At 27.6% G+C, this 19,785-nt stretch overlaps 1 protein-coding gene across 1 annotated transcript in view; it reads left to right on the top strand.

Moving 5' to 3' along the window:
- The first annotated feature begins 10,857 nt into the window (after positions 1-10,857).
- The window catches only part of LOC100211329 (SH3 domain-containing kinase-binding protein 1), a 36,958-nt gene continuing 28,030 nt past the window's right edge, over positions 10,858-19,785 (top strand). Inside the window, exons 1-4 of the mRNA XM_065794006.1 lie at positions 10,858-11,053; positions 14,604-15,068; positions 19,196-19,356; positions 19,475-19,526. Coding sequence (XP_065650078.1) covers positions 11,050-11,053; positions 14,604-15,068; positions 19,196-19,356; positions 19,475-19,526 — 682 coding nt within the window. The 5' untranslated portion in view covers positions 10,858-11,049. The remainder of the gene's footprint in view (positions 11,054-14,603; positions 15,069-19,195; positions 19,357-19,474; positions 19,527-19,785) is intronic.

A 19,785-nucleotide genomic window follows, 5' to 3' on the forward strand; every position in this document is an offset into this window, starting at 1 on the left:
TGCACTGGCATGCTATTTGACATTTTATTATATATAAATTTTATTATATATAATATGAAAATCAAAGAATCATATTTAATAATGGAATATTAGCAAATGGAGAATTTGGTCCTAATAATAAACCTGATCCTGTTGATGTATAACCATTTCCAGCACGTAAGTACAATTTATCATCTTCAGAACTTCCTTTACTCCATGGTCTCAAATATAAACCAAATCCTGCACATGTTAATTTAACTCCTTGTCTATTCTTTTTCATGTACACAATACCATTTCCAGCAATTTTATTAATCATAGTTGATCCAGCTGCTGAGCCTACTCCTGAAAGCAGTCCTGTTGCAAGTAGTGGTATAATTCTTGATGCTAAAGAACCAAGAAACGGTAAAAGTGCACCAATAAATCCACCTTCTATTTTAGAATTGTGGACTAGTTGTGTTTTACTTAAAATAATTGATACACCAGTACCTTTTTCATACGCTTTTCTAATTCTATTCAATTGTGTTGTTGTTACAGCTAATATATGCTCACCATTTAAACTTGAATGCGATAACTTAATACTAGCTCCAATACCACATTCAATTGCATTTTTAATTTTTTCTATTTGGTTTTGTGAAAGATTTACTTTAATATTAGTATATTTACTCATTTTGTTATAGTTAAATTATTTTTTTTCTCTTATATGAAATCTTATAGCTAATTTTTCTCCTCGTAAATTTATCAGATTTCCATCTTGATCAACCAATTTAGTCTCCATCTTTGAAATTGTTTTTAGTGTTATTGGTAAGTAAACTAAGTTTAATGGCTCTTGAAAAATTTTATATCCAGGACCAACACTTGGGAAAAATGAATATATAACGTTTTCTGTTGTTCCATTTACATAGGATGATGCTATTATATCATTTGTTACACTTATGCTATTAATACTTAAAATGTTTACTATATTATCTTATTCATGAGATCCTGTTGAATATACTTGACTGTTAAAACGAAGAATAGATCTAATTGAATTTATAGATCTAAAATCAACTTTATAACCAGCTTCAATATTTAAAGTTGTTTTCAATGTGTTATTATCTGCTGAAAATATAATACTAGTTTCAACTCCATTAATAATTTTACTATTTTCAGTAATTTTTTCCACAATATACTTATTTATATCATCAATCTCATAACTACCTTATGAGATTGATGAATGTTTATATCTATCCAAGTTGCTCCATTATCTGAACTATGTCTAAAATTGTCATTTGAAGAATCAACATTTGGAAAACTGTAGAATGTATCAAGACAAACTAATGCCATTTCATAATCTTTATCTTCACTTAGTTGTATAATAGGAGCAAACTTCTCTTTTATATGACTACTTTTATCATTCAATATTACATACATTTTTTATATACAAAAAAATTATTTTAAACTTTAGATGGAAAATAAAAATTATCTAATCCACTTCTATATTTTCCATTATCTATTTTAAAAGATAAATCTATGACAACAAATCTATGAGGTTCTGACCAAGCATGCTTACAAAATTTTTTAAACTCATCTTCGTTCATATCACTAGAAACATGATCTCTATAAATATGACTTAAATTCTTTGCATCTTGAGGAAATAAGCAAATAAAATTGGCATTTTCTCTAATAGTTTGTCTAGGTAACATAAAATAATTTTGTCCAAGATAGAAACAATCTACATTACTATGTCTTCCTCTTACACAATATTTTTCACACTTATTTTGTTCCGTTAATTGCAAATCATCAAATATCATCAAATTATTCTTGTTAATATCGAGATCCTCAGGATTTGGTACATCTTCATCTGTTTCAAAAAACTTACACTCCATATCTGCTTTATCTTTCAAATTTTTTGAAACTTCTGCAATTACAAAATCTGGATTTTCATTTGATTTTTTTATATCGTCTAAAAACCTAAATAGTTCAAGAATAATTTCTTTTGGTAATTTTTGTTCAAAAGATTGCTTTAATATTTTGTATTCTGGTTGAAAAAGAGATTTTCCAAAAACTTGTGAATTATTATAGTCTAACCAACCAGGTCTCAAAAGTAAATTCAATAATAAAGTAGTTTTTCCACAACCCGACTTTCCAACAATAATTCCTCTTATACTCTTAGGAAACAACTTATTATTATTTCTCTTATTGCTATTCGCATTCCATGACAAATCTATAATATCCATTTTTTATATATCAAGATTTTTTATATAAAAATTTTATATATATAAAATGTACTGCGTTAAATGTAGAAAAAAAACAAATACACTAAACTTGCAAAATGTTGTTAGTAAAAACAATAGAAATATGCAACGTGGAAATTGCGCTATTTGTGGAAGATTAAAAACTCAATTTATATCATCAAAAAAAGGAGGAGATTGAGTGAGTTCAATTAATTCAGCAAAACGTAAAATAAAACTACCTTGGTCGAAGTTTCCAGGTGAAATGCATTTACCTGGAATGAATTTTGCAGGTCCTGGTACTAATTTAGATGAACGATTAACTTCTACTGACGCATATAAAGAATGGAGTAAACCTATTGATAGAGTTGATAATGCAGCTTACCATCACGATCTTGCTTATAAATACTTCGATGATACTGCAAAAAGAAATTTAGCTGATAAAATTATGATCGAATAAATGGATTTTATAAAAAATCCAACAATACCTGAAAGAATTGAACGAGGTATTATAAATATTATTACAGCATCTAAAGCAAAGTTTGGGTTAGGTCTTTCAGACCCATATGAACTGGGTGTTGAAACTACTCAAAAAAACTTCAAACGATCAAAGAAAAAGAAAAGGGTAAAGAATCGAAATGGACTGACAAACTTGCAAACGAACTTCATAAACCAGTTGTAAAACATTTCAGAAAAAGAAAAGTGATTGTAAATGGAATCGATGAAATATGGGCTGCTGATTTAGTTGACATGAAATCTTTTTCTAAATTCAATGACGGTACAAAATACTTATTAATGGTGATAGATGTTTTTTCAAAGTATGGATGGATTGTTCCATTGAAGAGTAAAACTGGAGTTGATGTTGCTAATGCTTTAAATAAAATCTTCCAAAAAAGAAAGTGTCAAAAAATATGGGTAGATAAAGGCTTAGAATTTTATAATGAGAATGTTAAAGCGCTAGGTGTTGAGTTATACTCAACTGAAAATGAAGAAAAAAGTTGTGTAGTTGAACGTTGGAATGGAACAAAGAAAGATAAAATGTTTAAGTACTTTTCAGCTAATTCTACTAGAAAATATATTGACGTCTTAGATGAAATGGTAAATAAATACAACAACACAAAGCATTCTTCCATTAAAATGACACCAGTTGAAGCTAGCGATAAAAAGAATGAAAATATTGTTTGGTTCAATCTAAATAGAAATGTACGATCAAAGTCTGTAAGACCAAAGTTTTCAATTGGTGATAGAGTTAGGATAACTAAAAAGAAAGGAACGTTTGAAAAAGGATACACACCGAGATGGACTGAAGAAGTTTTTACAGTGTCACAAGTTCAGTTCACAGATCCACCAACGCATAAAACAACCGACGATAATAGTGAAGAAATACAAGTACTTTTTATGAACAAGAAATGCAAAAAACAAATCAAAACATATTTAGGATTGAAAAAGTTATTCGCAAACTCAAAAACAAGTCATTAGTAAAGTGGTATGGGTATCCTGATTCGTTCAACTCATAAGTTGATAATAAAGTATTGATAAGTTTACTTTAATAGGAGTAATTTACTATTATGCGTAGCTAAGTTCGAAGAACTACTTCTTATGGGTCTGAAAGACCTAATGCAAAGTAGATTTCATTTACGCTTAGGCTTAGATTTCACCTTATAACTATAATTATATAATTATAATGAATACCATGTCATTCTAGTTGAAGAAATCTCATAATATACATGTTGAAAAATGGTTGAAATGTATCATACTTTTTTGCTCACACAAAAAAATCAAAAAAAATCAAAAAAATGAGCCAGAACCCGCTTTTTATACTACTTACGTTGATAAAACGTTAGAATAATGTTGCGCGTTGCGTTGGCACAACATCGACCGCCAACGTTGTTTTTATATCATTTTGGTTACAAATGTGACTTCGCCAACAACCAAAAATCAACATTGTATTTTAAGTCGGCATTGCGAAATATTTTACGTTGATTTAACGTTGTATTTTACGTTCGCAAAACGTTATATTTTACGTTGGCGAAACGTTGTATTTTAAGTTGATTCAACGTTATATTTTACGTTTGCACAGCGATATATTTAACTTTTATTTTATATATATATATATATGCTAAAATATAAAACTAATTTTATTTGTTTTATATTTTAGCATATATATATAGATAGATACACAATAAATATTATATATAAACGCATATATATATATATATATATATATATATATATATATATATATATATATATATATATATATGTATATATATATATATATATATATATATATATATATATATATATATATATATATATATATATACATACATAAAATATAAATATATATTTTAATTTTTTAGGTGCCCCAAGAAGTATTAGAAGTGTTAGCACACGGTTAGCCTTGACTAAATTTTGACTAATTTTGTGTCCAAATTAATTTCAACATTTTTTGAAAGAGTATATTTTACTGATCACTATGTATATAGTCCACCAAATCAGAAAACTCCTATTAAGTAATTATGTCATTTTTAAGATTTTTTTGCGCCTTTTTTTCGCGCCTTTTTTGTCTTTTACGACCATCTTTAATCCGCCATTTTTTCTGCCACAAATTTAATTGTAAAAGACAATCGTAGAACAAATTTTGTTTAAAAAATGTTAAGAATCGGTAAATCACATCCTCAGACTATTTTAGATCATCAATAGAACAGAGAAAAATATGTCTTTTTTGTGACCGCAAATGTCATATGAAAATAAACAGCCAAAGCCGATGATCGATACCCTACTGGATTGTGTCCAAAGTTGGTATACTTAATGATTTTTAACTAAATAAATATATATAAAAAGTATATATGTCATAAACTTAAAACCATTCACATAACTGAAAAATTGGATACCTCGTTGAACTCAAAGAAAAAAGATTTGATAAATGAATCAAATCTCATTTTGCTTGGTACTAGCATATCTTTATCTTTTTAAGGTGTAGGGGTATCGTTGAAAGAACAAATGTTGTTGATCTCAGGCAGAAAATTAATTTTGACATTTACTGGTCAAAGAAGACTATCCCGGCTAAAACACGAAATGGGTAAAATGTTATTTTATTTGTACATCTGTTGTAAAGAAATATAAAGTTATAATTTTTTATATAATTTCAGGAAACTAAAAACTTGCAGTTGTGAAGTATGCAAAATCGCAATAAGGCGGAATAAATGGCTTCTCACGTTATTAAAGAAAAGCTATGTAGTGAAAGTGGTAACACCATTTCATTGAAGACAAGAGGTAGTAAACTGAAACTATCTATTGGATCTGAGAATACTCCAAAAACAACCAATTTTACTCACAAAAATCTTCTTTCTATTCAGAAGTCTCTTTCCTTAAGTAACTATCAAATGATAAAACTTGCTAATATGACAAGGTAAAATCACAATACTAATACAAATTTAATTCTGCACAATAAAATGATGCAATATTTGAAGTAAAACTTATTATATAAAAAAATTAATAATTACAGAGTTGTTGAAAAAAGAAGAAACGCTGTAGAACCTGGACTGTAAGACTTTTTCTCTGATTTGGACAGTTATCTACCGAAGAAAATATTTTATTTGAATTTAAAAACAAAGATAAAACTTTGGAATATAAAAATATTGCAGTAGCGTACTGCAATGATTTTACTCTTTTTATTAAACTACTCCTGGATCTTAAATGAGTTTCTAAAAATTCTAAAAATCAGTTGCTAAAAGTTGCTGTTGACTGGGAAAGTGGTTTTATCAAATTTTGTTTAAATATAGTTAATCTCAATGAAATTTTTGAAAAACGGCAAAGTTGAAATAGGTTACCTTAAAACAAAACCGGTAACAGCTTGCAAGTCTTTATAAAAAGACGGTTTAAAAAAAATATTTAATGATTCGTCAGTAAATGCTTCATTTCTTCTTCTGGTAGCTCCAGAAATCCCAGAAAGATATTTAAACATTAAAATATTATTTGAATAATTAAATCTTGAAAAATTTTAGCACATTGGGATATGTGACATAAAATTTAGTCAAATTCTGACAGGTATATCTCCAAGTAACAGTTCAATTCATCCCTGCTATAAAAATTTGGTGTTGGAATATGGTATTACTTTAACACCAAAATTTCATATACTGTTCAATCATGTATCTAAATTCTGTAAAACAAAAAAAAATGGGCCTTGGAGTTTATTTGGAGCAATCTGGAGAAAGTGTTCACTACCTCTTCAAAACTGCCTCGTGGAACCGGTACAAGGTGTCCCCAAATAATTCTAATTATGGACATAATTTAGTAAGGGTATTAAGTTCTTTAAATGGAAAATATCTTGTTTCTCTTGTACATGTTGATCTAAATGTTGATACTTTTTAGTGATTCAATTCAAGAAGAAATAGTTTTTAATTTTATATTTTGATGATTTAAAACGTTCCGATTATGTGATTATCCACTCTAAAACTATGTAATATAACACAATACCGTCTGTATTATTCATTTCCAATAAATTGTCTGTAACTTTTACAATAAATTTTGAATGAAAACATGGCGGACCAAAAAATGGCGCAAAACACTTGCAAAAAAAGGAGTAAAATAAAAGGCGCAAAAAAATCTTTAAAATGCCATAATTACTTAATAAGAGTTTTCTGATTTGATGGACTATATACATAGTGATCAGTAAACTATACTCTTTTAGAAAACGTTGAAATTTATTTAGACACAATTCAGAAAACCTAAATTTAGTTAAGGCTAACCGTGCAGAGCACCGAGGAAGAGCATTTAATAGGAAGTTCACGCCTCCTTCCTAACCGATGGGGCATTACTTGCCCAGAGGTGGGGTTTGAACCACGATTTTTACGTTTCAGAGGCAAGTGCGCTACCACTGCGCCACGGCTGCTTAACTCATAAAATTTATACATGAACATTCCGTCCCTTATGATGAATCAGCATTGGTGACGACGCTTGTAACTTAATTGTCAAGGCTAGTGATGATGCATTAGATTAAAAATGCATTTTTTTTGCTCATGTTTTTTTTGCTCGTGGCTTGATACTTCGTTATATAAGAAAAAGAATTAATAATATATTAGCAAAAGAATTATTAATATATTAGCAAAAGAATTGTTAATATATTAGCAAAAGAATTATTAATATATTAGCAAAATATATTTCCATATTCAACTGAAAAATTTGAATGAAAAATAATTCTTATAAATTATACAAACATCTATTTTTAAATCTACCTTTTCTCGATGAAAAAACAACGTTGATCCACTGTATAAAATTCAAAATTATTCCAATATATGTGGATCAACGTTGATCCAATTTATGTAATCAAACGTTAATCTATACACATTGGATTAACGTTGCGTTATAAACATTGGATCAACGTTAATCCATATATATTGGATCAACGTTGATCCCTATACGCTGGATCAACGTTGGGCTTTGATCGGAAAAACAACAAAATTTTATGATGTTTTTACATACGTTAGACCAATGTAGCTTTGCTAACTATTTTTAATCTTGTTTTTTATTAAGGTTTTAATTGATATAAATACAATAAAACAAAGATTGGATCAACGTTGCATTTGCATCGGAGAAAACAGCCGACGTTTGCGATGTATTTACATACGTTGGCCCACGTAATATATATATATATACATATATATATATATATATATATATACATATATAACACTGTGTTTGACCATCAGTAGGTTCATCAGGAAGAAATTATGTCAGTGTATTCTACAAGAAGAGTGCTCAATGTTCTTTTAGAACATTGAGCACTCTATTTGTAGAATGCACTAACATAATTTATAATTTATATATATATATATATATATATATATATATATATATATATATATATATATATATATATATATATATATATATATATATATATATATATATATATATATATATATATATATATACTATTGTGATCAAAAAGTAAGGTGAATTTTTAATTTAAACTTCCCGCCTTATTCGAATCGTCCAATCTTTTTTATTTTTAAGTTGGTAGGAATGTCATTAACATTTGCGCCAAATTGCATGTCAAACTCATAATTATTTTTTTTTATTTAAGCTTGTTTCTGAAGTACCAAAAGTGCATTCGGTGATTTTCACGATGTCTAATTTTGTTGAGCAAAGAAGTGCCATTAAATTTTGTTTGCGGAATGATATTTCTGCTGCTGAAACATATCGAATGTTGCAAAAGGCCTTCGGTGAAGAGACTATGTCTCAAAAAAATGTTTACAAGTGGTACAAAGACTTCAAAGAAGGCCGAGAACGTGTTGATGACTTGGAATGCTCCGGACGACCATCGACTTCGATTGATGATCGCCACATCAACAAAATCAAAGAATTGGTGCTTGCAAATTGTCGGTTAACCATTCGAGACCTTGTTGACATGGTTGGAATATCATTTGGGTCGGTGCAAGCGATTTTGAAGGATCATTTGGGCCTCAGAAGACTCAAATCACGTTTGGTGCCGAAATTTCTCAATTTCTTTAAAAAAGAGCGTCGCGTTAAAACGTGTGAAGCAATGCTTTCTGACTATCAAGACGTCTACAAACAAATTATTTTTGGCAATGAGACTTGGGTCTACGCATACGACCCTGAAACAACCGACCAATCGAGTGAATACCGTGAAAAAGGCGAGCCGAGACCGAAGCAACCACGTCAAAGTCGCTCAAAAATCAAGGTCATGTTGACTGTTTTCTTTGATTATTGTGGTGTCGTGCACTACGAATTCCTTCCAGCTGGCCAAACTGTCAACAAGGAATATTATTTAAGCGTTATGCGACGTTTGCGTGAAGCTATTCGCAAAAAGAGACCGGAATTATGGGCCAATAACTCTTGGATTTTGCACCACGATAATGCGCCTTCGCACACAGCACTGGTTCTTCGTGAGTTTTTCGCCAAAAACTCTACCCATGTTGCTCCACAACCACCGTATTTGCTAGTTTAGCACCGTGTGACTTCTGGCTGTTCCCAAAGCTCAAGAGACCACTCCGGGAAATCGTTTTGAGTCCATTGAAGAGATCCAACGTGAATCGGCACGCGCATTGAAGGCTATCCCTACCGAGGATTTTTCGGCATGCTTCGAAGACTGGAAAAAACGTTGGCAAAAGTGCATTGGGGCCGGGGGGGGATTATTTTGACGGGGACGATACAGATTTGGAAGAATAAATAAAAATTTTTCATTTTATATAAAAATTCACCTTACTTTTTGATCACAGTAGTATATATATATATATATATATATATATATATATATATATATATATATATATATATATATATATATATATATACATATATATATATATATATATATATATATATATATATATATATATATATATATATATATATATATATATATATATATACATACATACATAATATATTATATATCACTGCAAAACACAAGACTTTTTCTTCTAAATACAAGAAAAGCTCCCTAATAAATGGGAAGCTTTTTTTATAGCTATTTGGTATAGTAATTTATCTATTGTCAATATACCAATAGCATTAATACAACTTGTGATAATGATTTATTCTATAGCAACGTCATAAAAAGTATACAATCGAATATATGAGAAAGTACCTCATATATTCCTAGTTCATAGTTATCCTAAACATAAAAATTTTGAATTAATTAATCATGATTGAAATGACTATGTCACTTGCGTAGCGAGGAATTTTGCGCCAAATATAAATATTGCACCCATTTATTATTATTATGGAAAATTTATGGATTTTAGCAAAAAGTCTTCTTTTTCTTCATAGCCAGCCAAAGTGAAATCCATATCATCTAGAACTCCAGTTAGGAGTTCTAGATGACATATTTAAATAAGATTTGCTAATATTTATATCGGATATGTTTGCTATTGAAAAAGAAATAGAAAACGCTCGTGGTTAATGGTCAACCAACTAATCCAATCAATAAAATATAGATTCGCCGTCACTGACATATGTTGAAGCCGTTATTAATCACTGATATACATTAAGACAGTGCACATCGAATAAATAAAAATAATTAAAAAAACACATAGGTAATTAGATGCACAATATAATAATTACTTATAAAAATAAAAAACGTCAAATTTTGATAAAACCATTAATAAAATTTAAAAATGATTTTTTGTACAAAATTTAGACCCGAAATTTATTTTATTCATTCAAAATTTAAACGAGAAGTGTTTTCAGCTTTGACCAAGTAAATAAAACATAACATAATTAAATTTATTTTTGGCGTTATAAAGGCTTTTTTTTATTTTTTTTTAAAGATGAAAATGAATATCCAAACTTCCTTTAAAACAAGTTATAACTTTATTATATTATAGTAATATTATAGAATACATCCGCCGTTCTGAATGGGTGAGATATTGTATTTTATTTTTAATTACTTTGATGAGTAACCTAAAAACATAGCGTAATAAACCTTTTATCAACTTGAGTTTTTAGTTTTAAATTTTTAAAATGAAGTCGCAGTTAAGTTCTTTTTTTTTTACATTTTAATGCTTCAAATTTAAATTCGCCAGAGCCTGCAAACCAATCAACAATTTTCAAAAACAACTTTCGACGTAATTACTTAGCACGTTAAAGCTAATAATGTTGACCTTTTTATCTTACGTCCAAGCCTCTACGGTTTAAAAATAAACTTTGCATAAACAAAACAAAGCGCAGTTGGTTAAGATCCATACGCTGGGGAGCAGTCCAAGAATGTCTTATTTAATTCTATAAACTTGTTAATATTTCCACTTTTGGAAATTAAATTTTATTATTTTTTTAAAATCGAGCAAGTTTTATCAACAAAATTTGAAAAAGATTTTTTTGTTTCCTAGCTATGGGTAAAAGTTTAGACTTTTATGATGCTAACTTTTTTATATAATCCAATATGACATAAAAACTTCGGTTGAAATAAAAATACTTATTTTCACAATGTAAATTTTGTAGTGTATTATTTTTTTTTTATTATTATCTAGCTTATTTCTTTATTTATTTATAAAGGGCTACGTTTATGCATTAAAAAATTAAAAAAAGTTTTTCTATTTTTTCTAAACAGCTACTAAAACTACTTTAGGTCTAAACAGCTACTAAAACTATGAAAGTTTTTGCAGGATCATTGTAACGCATTATAATTTATTAGTTAGTTATATATCTATTATATAATAAAAAGTCAATTTTTGAAAATAGAGACTGAATAAAATAGAGTAAGATAAGTTTGTATAGTTAATGTGCAACGCAAAACACTAACAAAGTGACTTTAAAAGTCTATTTTAAGTTTTGTACTTTTAAAAGTGTCATGATTTTTCTTGAACTATTGAGTAAATTTTGTATAAAACTTTTCAAAATTTTCCATTTGATATAAGAATAGCCTATAACAATGTTTGGGCTATTCTTGAATATACAACATATATATATTAAACTAATTTTCTATAATTTACAAATATTTAAACAACTCTTGGCAAAAAAAAGACTGTTACTAATTCAAACCATAAAGTTATAGATTTCAAGTTTAGTTATTAGGTTTGATTATTTTTTAGTAATTAAGCTAATCAACAAGGGCCTTGCTGATTAAGAAACCATTATTTGCTAAATTATCTCTTTATTTAAATAAAAATTCAGAATCAAAAAAAATAGTCTAAATATAAATTGTTATACAAATATAAACACTCTGAAATTTTTTGTTTATTATTTTTATTTTTTATTACATATTTTTAAAAATATGTAATAAAAAAATTTTTTTTTTCCTTTCTTTTATTTGATACAAAACACCAAAATATTTCAACACCCCCCATCCTGGATCCGCCACTGATTCTATCCTTACCTAAAACATTTTAATATAATTTTTGTATTGGGTTGAGGAATAATTCACACACAGGTCAACCAATTGAGTTCGACGAAGAGCGATTGAATCAACTTCTTCACGAAAATCTACGTCAAACAACCAGAGAATTGGCCATTGAACCTTGCCCATTGAGTGAAGGTGGTTCACCACAGTTTTTTGATCACAATCCATCTGCTCCGCCAATTCTCTGGTCGTTTGACGTGGATTTTCGTGAAGAAGTTGATTCAATCGCTCTTCGTCGAACTCAATTGGTTGACCGGTGTGTGATCCGTCCTTGAGGTCAAAATTCCCATTTTTGAAGCGCGAAAACCAACAGCGGGCGGTACTTTCAGGCATTGCTCCTTCTCCATACACAGCACAAATCTCACGAGCAGCTTCGGCGGCCTTAACACCTCGATTAAATGCAAAAAGCAAATGGTGTCGAAAATGCTCAGTTTTGTCCACTTGACATTCCATTTTAATGATCTGAAAATACACAAAAATAAAAAAAACTAACAAATCAAAACACACTATCTTGTAGAGCAAAACATTTCTTTCAAACAACATAAAACATTTTGCCAATGCATTTTATTTCTGCGTGCATTTTCAAATTTGAAAAAAATGCTCATGAATTATCCTTAACCCAATATATAGCTTCTGTATATTCTATCTTCTCCTAAAATTTTATAATTCTATTTTTAGTATTATGTGTATCCTACTAAAAGTTAATTTAATTTTTTGTTTTTTAATAAAATTTCTTTTTTGTTATTTGGGGTTAAAAAAAAAAGAATAAACAGAAAATTTACAGTTTAATTCATTAATGTTAATTACAGTCCCTAAACCCTTTGCTTTTATTTTATCGAAGCTAATCCTTGCTTTTTTTGAAATTTACCAAGGAGCCACAGAATGTCCAGTGTACATTTTACCAACTTGTGACCTCCATAAGACATTGTTTAGGTGTCTCATGGATATCTGTGCGCATTGGGTAGCCCTGATTGGTTAAGATGTAGCCCTAGTTATTAGAAAGCTGGCCTAATAATTGGCCTGAGGATAGGTTCTATAAAATAATTACTAAACCAAGTCTTGGCTGTTTAAATATTGAAAACAATTCAATTAAATCTTAATAGTTAAATAGATTTTTTAATTAAATTTCTTTAGCAAAAGTCAATATATATTTATCACATATAGATTTATATATATATTTTTTAAACTCACCTCCCTAAGACTTTAGAGGGCTACTACAGTTATGATAAAGAATGCCATCTTGTTTTATTTATAATAATAATATTATTATTATTATAACTATTATCAGGGATGTGGAGTTCCAAAAAGGACTTTGGCTTCATATCTCTATTTTATCCTGGCCTCTGGTACCCAGAAGCTTTAAAATTTTGTTTGACTTATGATCTGCTTTAAAAAAAAATTTGAGAGATTTAATGACTTGGAATTCGTTGTTTTTAAGCTTGAAGTCCCTGAGTCCTGGACTTCTTGCTGCCGTTATAACTAAGGACTCCAGGTTCAAATATTGATTGTTCCTTTAACCTAAAAGTCTTGATCCCATTAGTTGTCCATAAGCTTTTTTATATTTTTTTAATTATAATTTCATTTGGAACTCAAACTCCTTATTTTTTGTTCAAAATTGTAATTTTTATTTTCATTAAAAAAATGTTGTTTTTTTTTTGTTTTGTTTTTTGCAATAAATGGTAATCATAGTTATAAAATGATTACATACATTAAAAGTGATGGAAACTAAAGACAAGTGTGGTACTAACAGGTTTGTGTGAGGATTAATCACAAAACACTTGGTTTTATTATAAACATTTTAACTAACTTTTGTATTTTCAAATGATAAAATTAATGCTTATTAAACCATTTGTACATAACATATATATAATTTTTTTTAAACATTTTTCAAGTAGTTTTCTTAAAATAAATATAAACATTTACAATTTATTTAGTATTTAAAAAGGGTAGGAGTAACAGTATCGAAAACAGCCAAATTGAATAAGCTCGAAATGGGACTTTCTGGAATAATATCAAAATGGACAATAAAACTGAAATTATAATAATAAGATCAAATTAGCTCAAAAAAGAATAAGTTTGAAAAGTGACTAAAAAAAAAAAGATTATGACTCAATTTTTTTTAATTGATAGACTGCCTGCCCAAACTAAACCCTCTACCAGTGTAGCAGCACTCCTTGCATGTTCTACCTATTTGTCAGTCAATATAGCAACACTCCTTGCATGTTCTACCTCTTTGCTAGTTTTTTGACTATTCCTTAATCCAAATTTCAATATTATTCCATAAAGGCATTTTCGACATTGTTCCTTCAAAATGAATTTCAATTTTTTTTTTTTCAAATTAATCCCTTAAAATAATTTTCGATATTAATTCCAAAAAAAAGTTTTGATCAAAAAATTGCGATATTAATTTGTTTTTCTAGCAATTTTTTTTTCTGCTTTTCCTTTTAAAAGCTTATAATTCCTAGATTAAATAAAACATTTTATTATTCACAGTATTTTTATCATTCACAGTAGCAACTTATTTTTATTTTTAATTATTCTTTTAGTTTCTGTCAAAGTCTGTTTTGATTATGAACCGGAACAACCAGATGAATTAGCACTCTTAACTGGTCAAGTTATAAATAATGTCAGTATACAGGATGGTGGATGGTGGGAGGGGGAAATCAATGGAAAGCGCGGAGTTTTCCCTAGTAACTTTGTTGAAGTTATAAAAGATACCACTCCTAGTCAATCATCATTATCAGCTACTACAAAAATTACCAGCTCTACAAAAAAGGCAATAGTTGGTTTTCGCTATGAACCTGAACAGGATGATGAATTAGCATTAGAGGTTGGTGAAATTGTAGAAGTTTTAGATGATAGTGACGAAGGATGGTGGAAAGGTAAATTAAATGGAAAGGTTGGAATGTTTCCATCGAACTTTGTAGAAATTTTTAAAGAAGAATTAAAACCTACACAACCACTAGCTCTTCCAAATTTACCATCTTCTCCTGTTGATCTTGATACTCCAGGTTTTGTTAGATTTTAACTTGTTTTTAATACTTTATAAATAACATTTTTAATTAAAAAATTAAAATTAATCATAATATCTTAATATTATCGTTAGTGACAATTTGTAGTAAATTTACAAAAATAAAAAAAATTATTTTGACATCAAAAGAAATTTAAATTAACTCTAAGTAAAGTTAGTTTATATTTACAGATAAGACTAAGAATTTTTTTTTCTGAAATCACTCTAATAAAGTTTATTAAATCAGTAGAAAACAAATTTGTTATAAAAGTATGGAATATAGTGTTGTTCCTAGGTTTTAGGTTATTTGAAATGAAGGTAAATTCTTTTTAATTTTTAGCTGTAGCCATTTTAAGGACTTCATAATCACTATCTGTATTGGTAAATAATTAAAAATTAGTATGAACCTTTTGAATGCAATTTAGTTTTTTTATTTTATTTACATATATTAAGCATTGTTAACATACTGTTACTGCAAATAAAATTCTTACCTTTGATGTGTGTGCCATTCTATGAAACCCATGCACCATAGGTGCTTTCTGTTCCCTAGTTATTACGAATATTTGAAAATTTTTATATAGAAAGAAAGGAAATGATATTTAATGTAATATATGCAGTATGCAATGTTTACTGGAAACTTGTAGAATAGTAGTTTATTTATTAACTAATAAATAAACTACTTTTAGATGTTTTTATAAAAAATTAGTAAATCTTCAACTATTTCACAAGCCTTCATGTTGATTTTCCAAGAACCAATTTATTTTGTTTTTTAAATGTTAAAAAATAATTTACTGTACTTGCATGAGCTGTCAGTAAAAAATGTCAAATGCGTCTCACATTGTGTGAGTAAAAAATCTGTCATGTTGATGCAGAAACATGTTAGTCTATGGTGACTAGCAGAGTAAATTAAAAGAAAATAACAGCACTTTTTTTTAAGAATGTTAAATATATGCTTTTATTTAAAAGCATCTTTATATCTTTCAAGGTTTAGTTGACTATTCACAAGATAAGAAGATAACTTTCCAGTATTCTACCACTTAATTGATAAAATTTCTTGATACATTACGGTTTATGCATTCTTACAACAGTTGTGTTTTCAGAATTCAGACCATGCAATACAGTTTTTAAAGTACTCATTGGGTTCTGGCTAAATTGTAAAATGTTGCTTTCTCTTTACATAATTAACAGGAAATCAAGACAAAATTTTAATAACATTTTATCTAATTAACAGTAAAGTAACAGCTCTTCCATTTAAAATTAGGTTCAAAGTATTTCTTCTAATCTCTAACAGACATAAAAAAGTACATATTGTTTGGTCTGATGCTTGAACCGCATTATTCTTTTGCTCTTATCTTGATAAATTTACTGTAAACATAAACAGATGCATCTGGCAGATGTTTACAACAGATGTTTTGTTTAGATTTGACTTATATTTACTTATCTAAATACAAAGTATATCACATAATGAAAATAAAATGAAATAAAAAAATTTACAAATGTCGACGTCTTATCCACTAAAGTAAAATTTTCACAACGTTGTGACATTTTCTGATCAGTCTACATGTTGTAACCAAGAAAACATGATGGTTTTCTAGACTCTGAAAAATGTTAAAATTTATTATATTATGTTATAAGCTCATTAATTCAAAATTTAACTTTTACTTGAAATGCTGTTAAATTATCTTTTACTTTGAGCTCACTTTATTTGTTCATTTTTTGGTTTTACTAGCAACAAGCTAACAAAATGATGTTAATAATAGATAAGTTCAAATTTAAGATGGAATCATTATGCTTACTGAATTAAAGTTACAAAAATCTTCGCAAAGTTATTTATAATTATATAAAAAGTTATTTATAATTATATTAAGAATCTGAACATATCTGAAAAAAGTAAGTTTTTAAGATAAAAATCTGATCACAGAGTCAGGTTTTTTATCTAAGAATGCAACTCTAAGATAAACACTGAAATTTTAATGATGGCAGATGTTATTTCATTACCAGATCTGTTAGACTAGCCTTCATATCAGACACAAGATTCTATTTTCATTATAAAAATTAGATTTCTGATATTTGTTTTTCTAATCTTTATATTTCTGGAATTTTAGTTCTATTTTGCCTTTTTCTGTGTGTATATATATATATATATATATATATATATATATATATATATATATATATATATATATATATATATATATATATATATATATATATAAAGAACAGAGCAATAATAAATTAGCAGGGCTTGTGATGAAGCGAGCGCGATGGCGCTCTGCTCGTAAAACGCGCCCGTAAACGGTATTTTCGAACGTTCTAGGCGCAATAAACAACGCTCGTTCAGCTTATAACGAGCATATAAAATAACGCTAGTCTAATAGTTCGGGATTATTTTTTATATTTTCATAAAATATTTTTAAAAAAATTTTTATTAAAGATATTCTATTATCAAAGCACTAATATAAAATATAAAAAGCACTACGTCGTTCTCTTTTGCACTAACGTAATGAATGAGCAGTTTGAAGTCGTTAATAGTCACTAATTTCAATAATGGAATGTGCACGTGGAAACACAATGTGAATACAAAAATGCACAAATAAAATAAGAATAGAAAATTAGAAAACCATTATAAAAAAGTTGAAGCTGCAGCTGCAGTATTTTTAATCTTGTGAAAATATCAAGTAAGATTTATTTGATTTATTGTTTGTAATATTCCACACATCGTTTATAATAAAAATAAATATTAATAATAGAGTAATTTTTAAAATTAGTTTTTGTTCATAGTAGAGGTTTTTTATTAACTATTTATTTTTTTTAACTCAAATTTAAAACGATTCTGTTGTTTAGAATGTTCGCAATCAAGGACATTCGAATAGGAAACAAAATAATGATGTCAATATTTATTAAATGGAAAGTTATTATTCTTATTTATTATTATTTCAAATTATTCTTGTGTTATTTTTTTAAGATAAAAAAACGTAATTTAAAAAAGAAATTTTAGAAAAAAATTAAATAATTATTTAGAATAAAAAATATCAAGAAATATAAAAACCATTAAACGTTAATTAAGTTTACAGCGTAACATTTTAAAATACTTATATCAAAACAACGAAGCAAAACTAAGTCACTAAATTATACTTCAATACTAAATCAATAAGAAGTTGTGTTTTTGTTTGATATTATTTTTTTATAACAAATAGTTAAAAATAAAATCGCGATCTAACAATATACAAGAAGTTTGGAAGTATAAAAATCTACTTCGTTGAAGTAGTTTCATGAGTGTGATACTAATTCAAACATTTTTTGACGAAAGAATTGTGTAACAAATAAAAAAAGATATAAAAAATGAAAAGCTTTTTATGAGCATCGCCTTCAGCAATTTTCATGAACGCGCTCGCCAACGTTATCTCGAGCGCACGTAATCACGCTTGACGATTTTCTTAATCACAAGCCTTGTATATATATATATATATATATATATATATATATATATATATATATATATATATATATATATATATATATATATATATATATATATATATATATATATATATAAATGAAATGATTTTAAAAGGATTTAAAATATCTTCTTTTTTTTAATGGGTAATTTATTTATTTTATTATATGCTATTAATTATATAATATTTACCTAGCATGTTTATTATATAATATTTATTGTATAATATTTATTATAGTAAGTGACTGGGGCTGATATTTGACCGGGGCTAGGGCCGGGTTTGATAAACCATAGCCAAGGTCATGGTCGGGGTTATGGTCTGGGCTGACAAACCCTATAAATGAAATAAATATTTCATCTTGGATTGAAATTCACATTATATATATATATATATATATATATATATATATATATATATATATATATATATATATATATATATATATATATATATATAAATTAGATTTTAAAATTGGAATATAATTTATATATTGTTTTTTTATAAAATTTCAGCTTTAAGCTGGTGCTGATCACTGAAAATCAATCAGCTGCTATCCCAAAATTTGTGTTTATATAATAAACAAAATTATGTTTGTTAAAATTTGTGTTTATATAATAGTATTCACCCATAATGTTAATCTTTTACTTATAGTACTTTTTAAATATTGTAGATACAAAGATAGAGCGTACAAAGTCCCAAGGTGGTGTTGGTTTTGGATTAAAACTTGAAGATTTATCTAGAAATAAATTAAAAAAGGTTACAAAAGAAGTGGAGGATCCAAAAAAACCTATTCAGAAGGTTAACCCATTAGAAAATGGCAAGCCAGAGACTGTGAGTGAAATTTTTTTTTTCAGTTTTTCAAAATATATTTTGTACTTAATAATTATTATTTTTGGATTTTTTTTCATTTCTAATTTAATAGTTTTTTATATTGTTTTAAAACTTGTAGCTAAAGCCTGTAGCAGCTCCACATCGCAATTTTGACTTGGTTCATTCTTCAGGTTTTATTTTACATAATAAAATTATTTTAGATTAGTTTTAGTAATACAATAAATGTTGTATTTAATGTTTTAGGATTAAGTAAAAAAAAAAAAATTCTTTTACACAACAACCTTGAACTTCTTGGTTCTGAAGCCAGTGCTTTAACCACTGTGCCACAGCTGCTACCTGGAGCTACTAACTTTTATCTGATTTGCTGTATAGGGTTTTTTTCTATATTCTGTATAAGTTAATAACATACGAAAAAGATCAACTAAATCC

This window comes from Hydra vulgaris, chromosome 03, assembly GCF_038396675.1.
Source record: "Hydra vulgaris chromosome 03, alternate assembly HydraT2T_AEP".
Lineage (NCBI taxonomy): Eukaryota > Metazoa > Cnidaria > Hydrozoa > Anthoathecata > Hydridae > Hydra > Hydra vulgaris.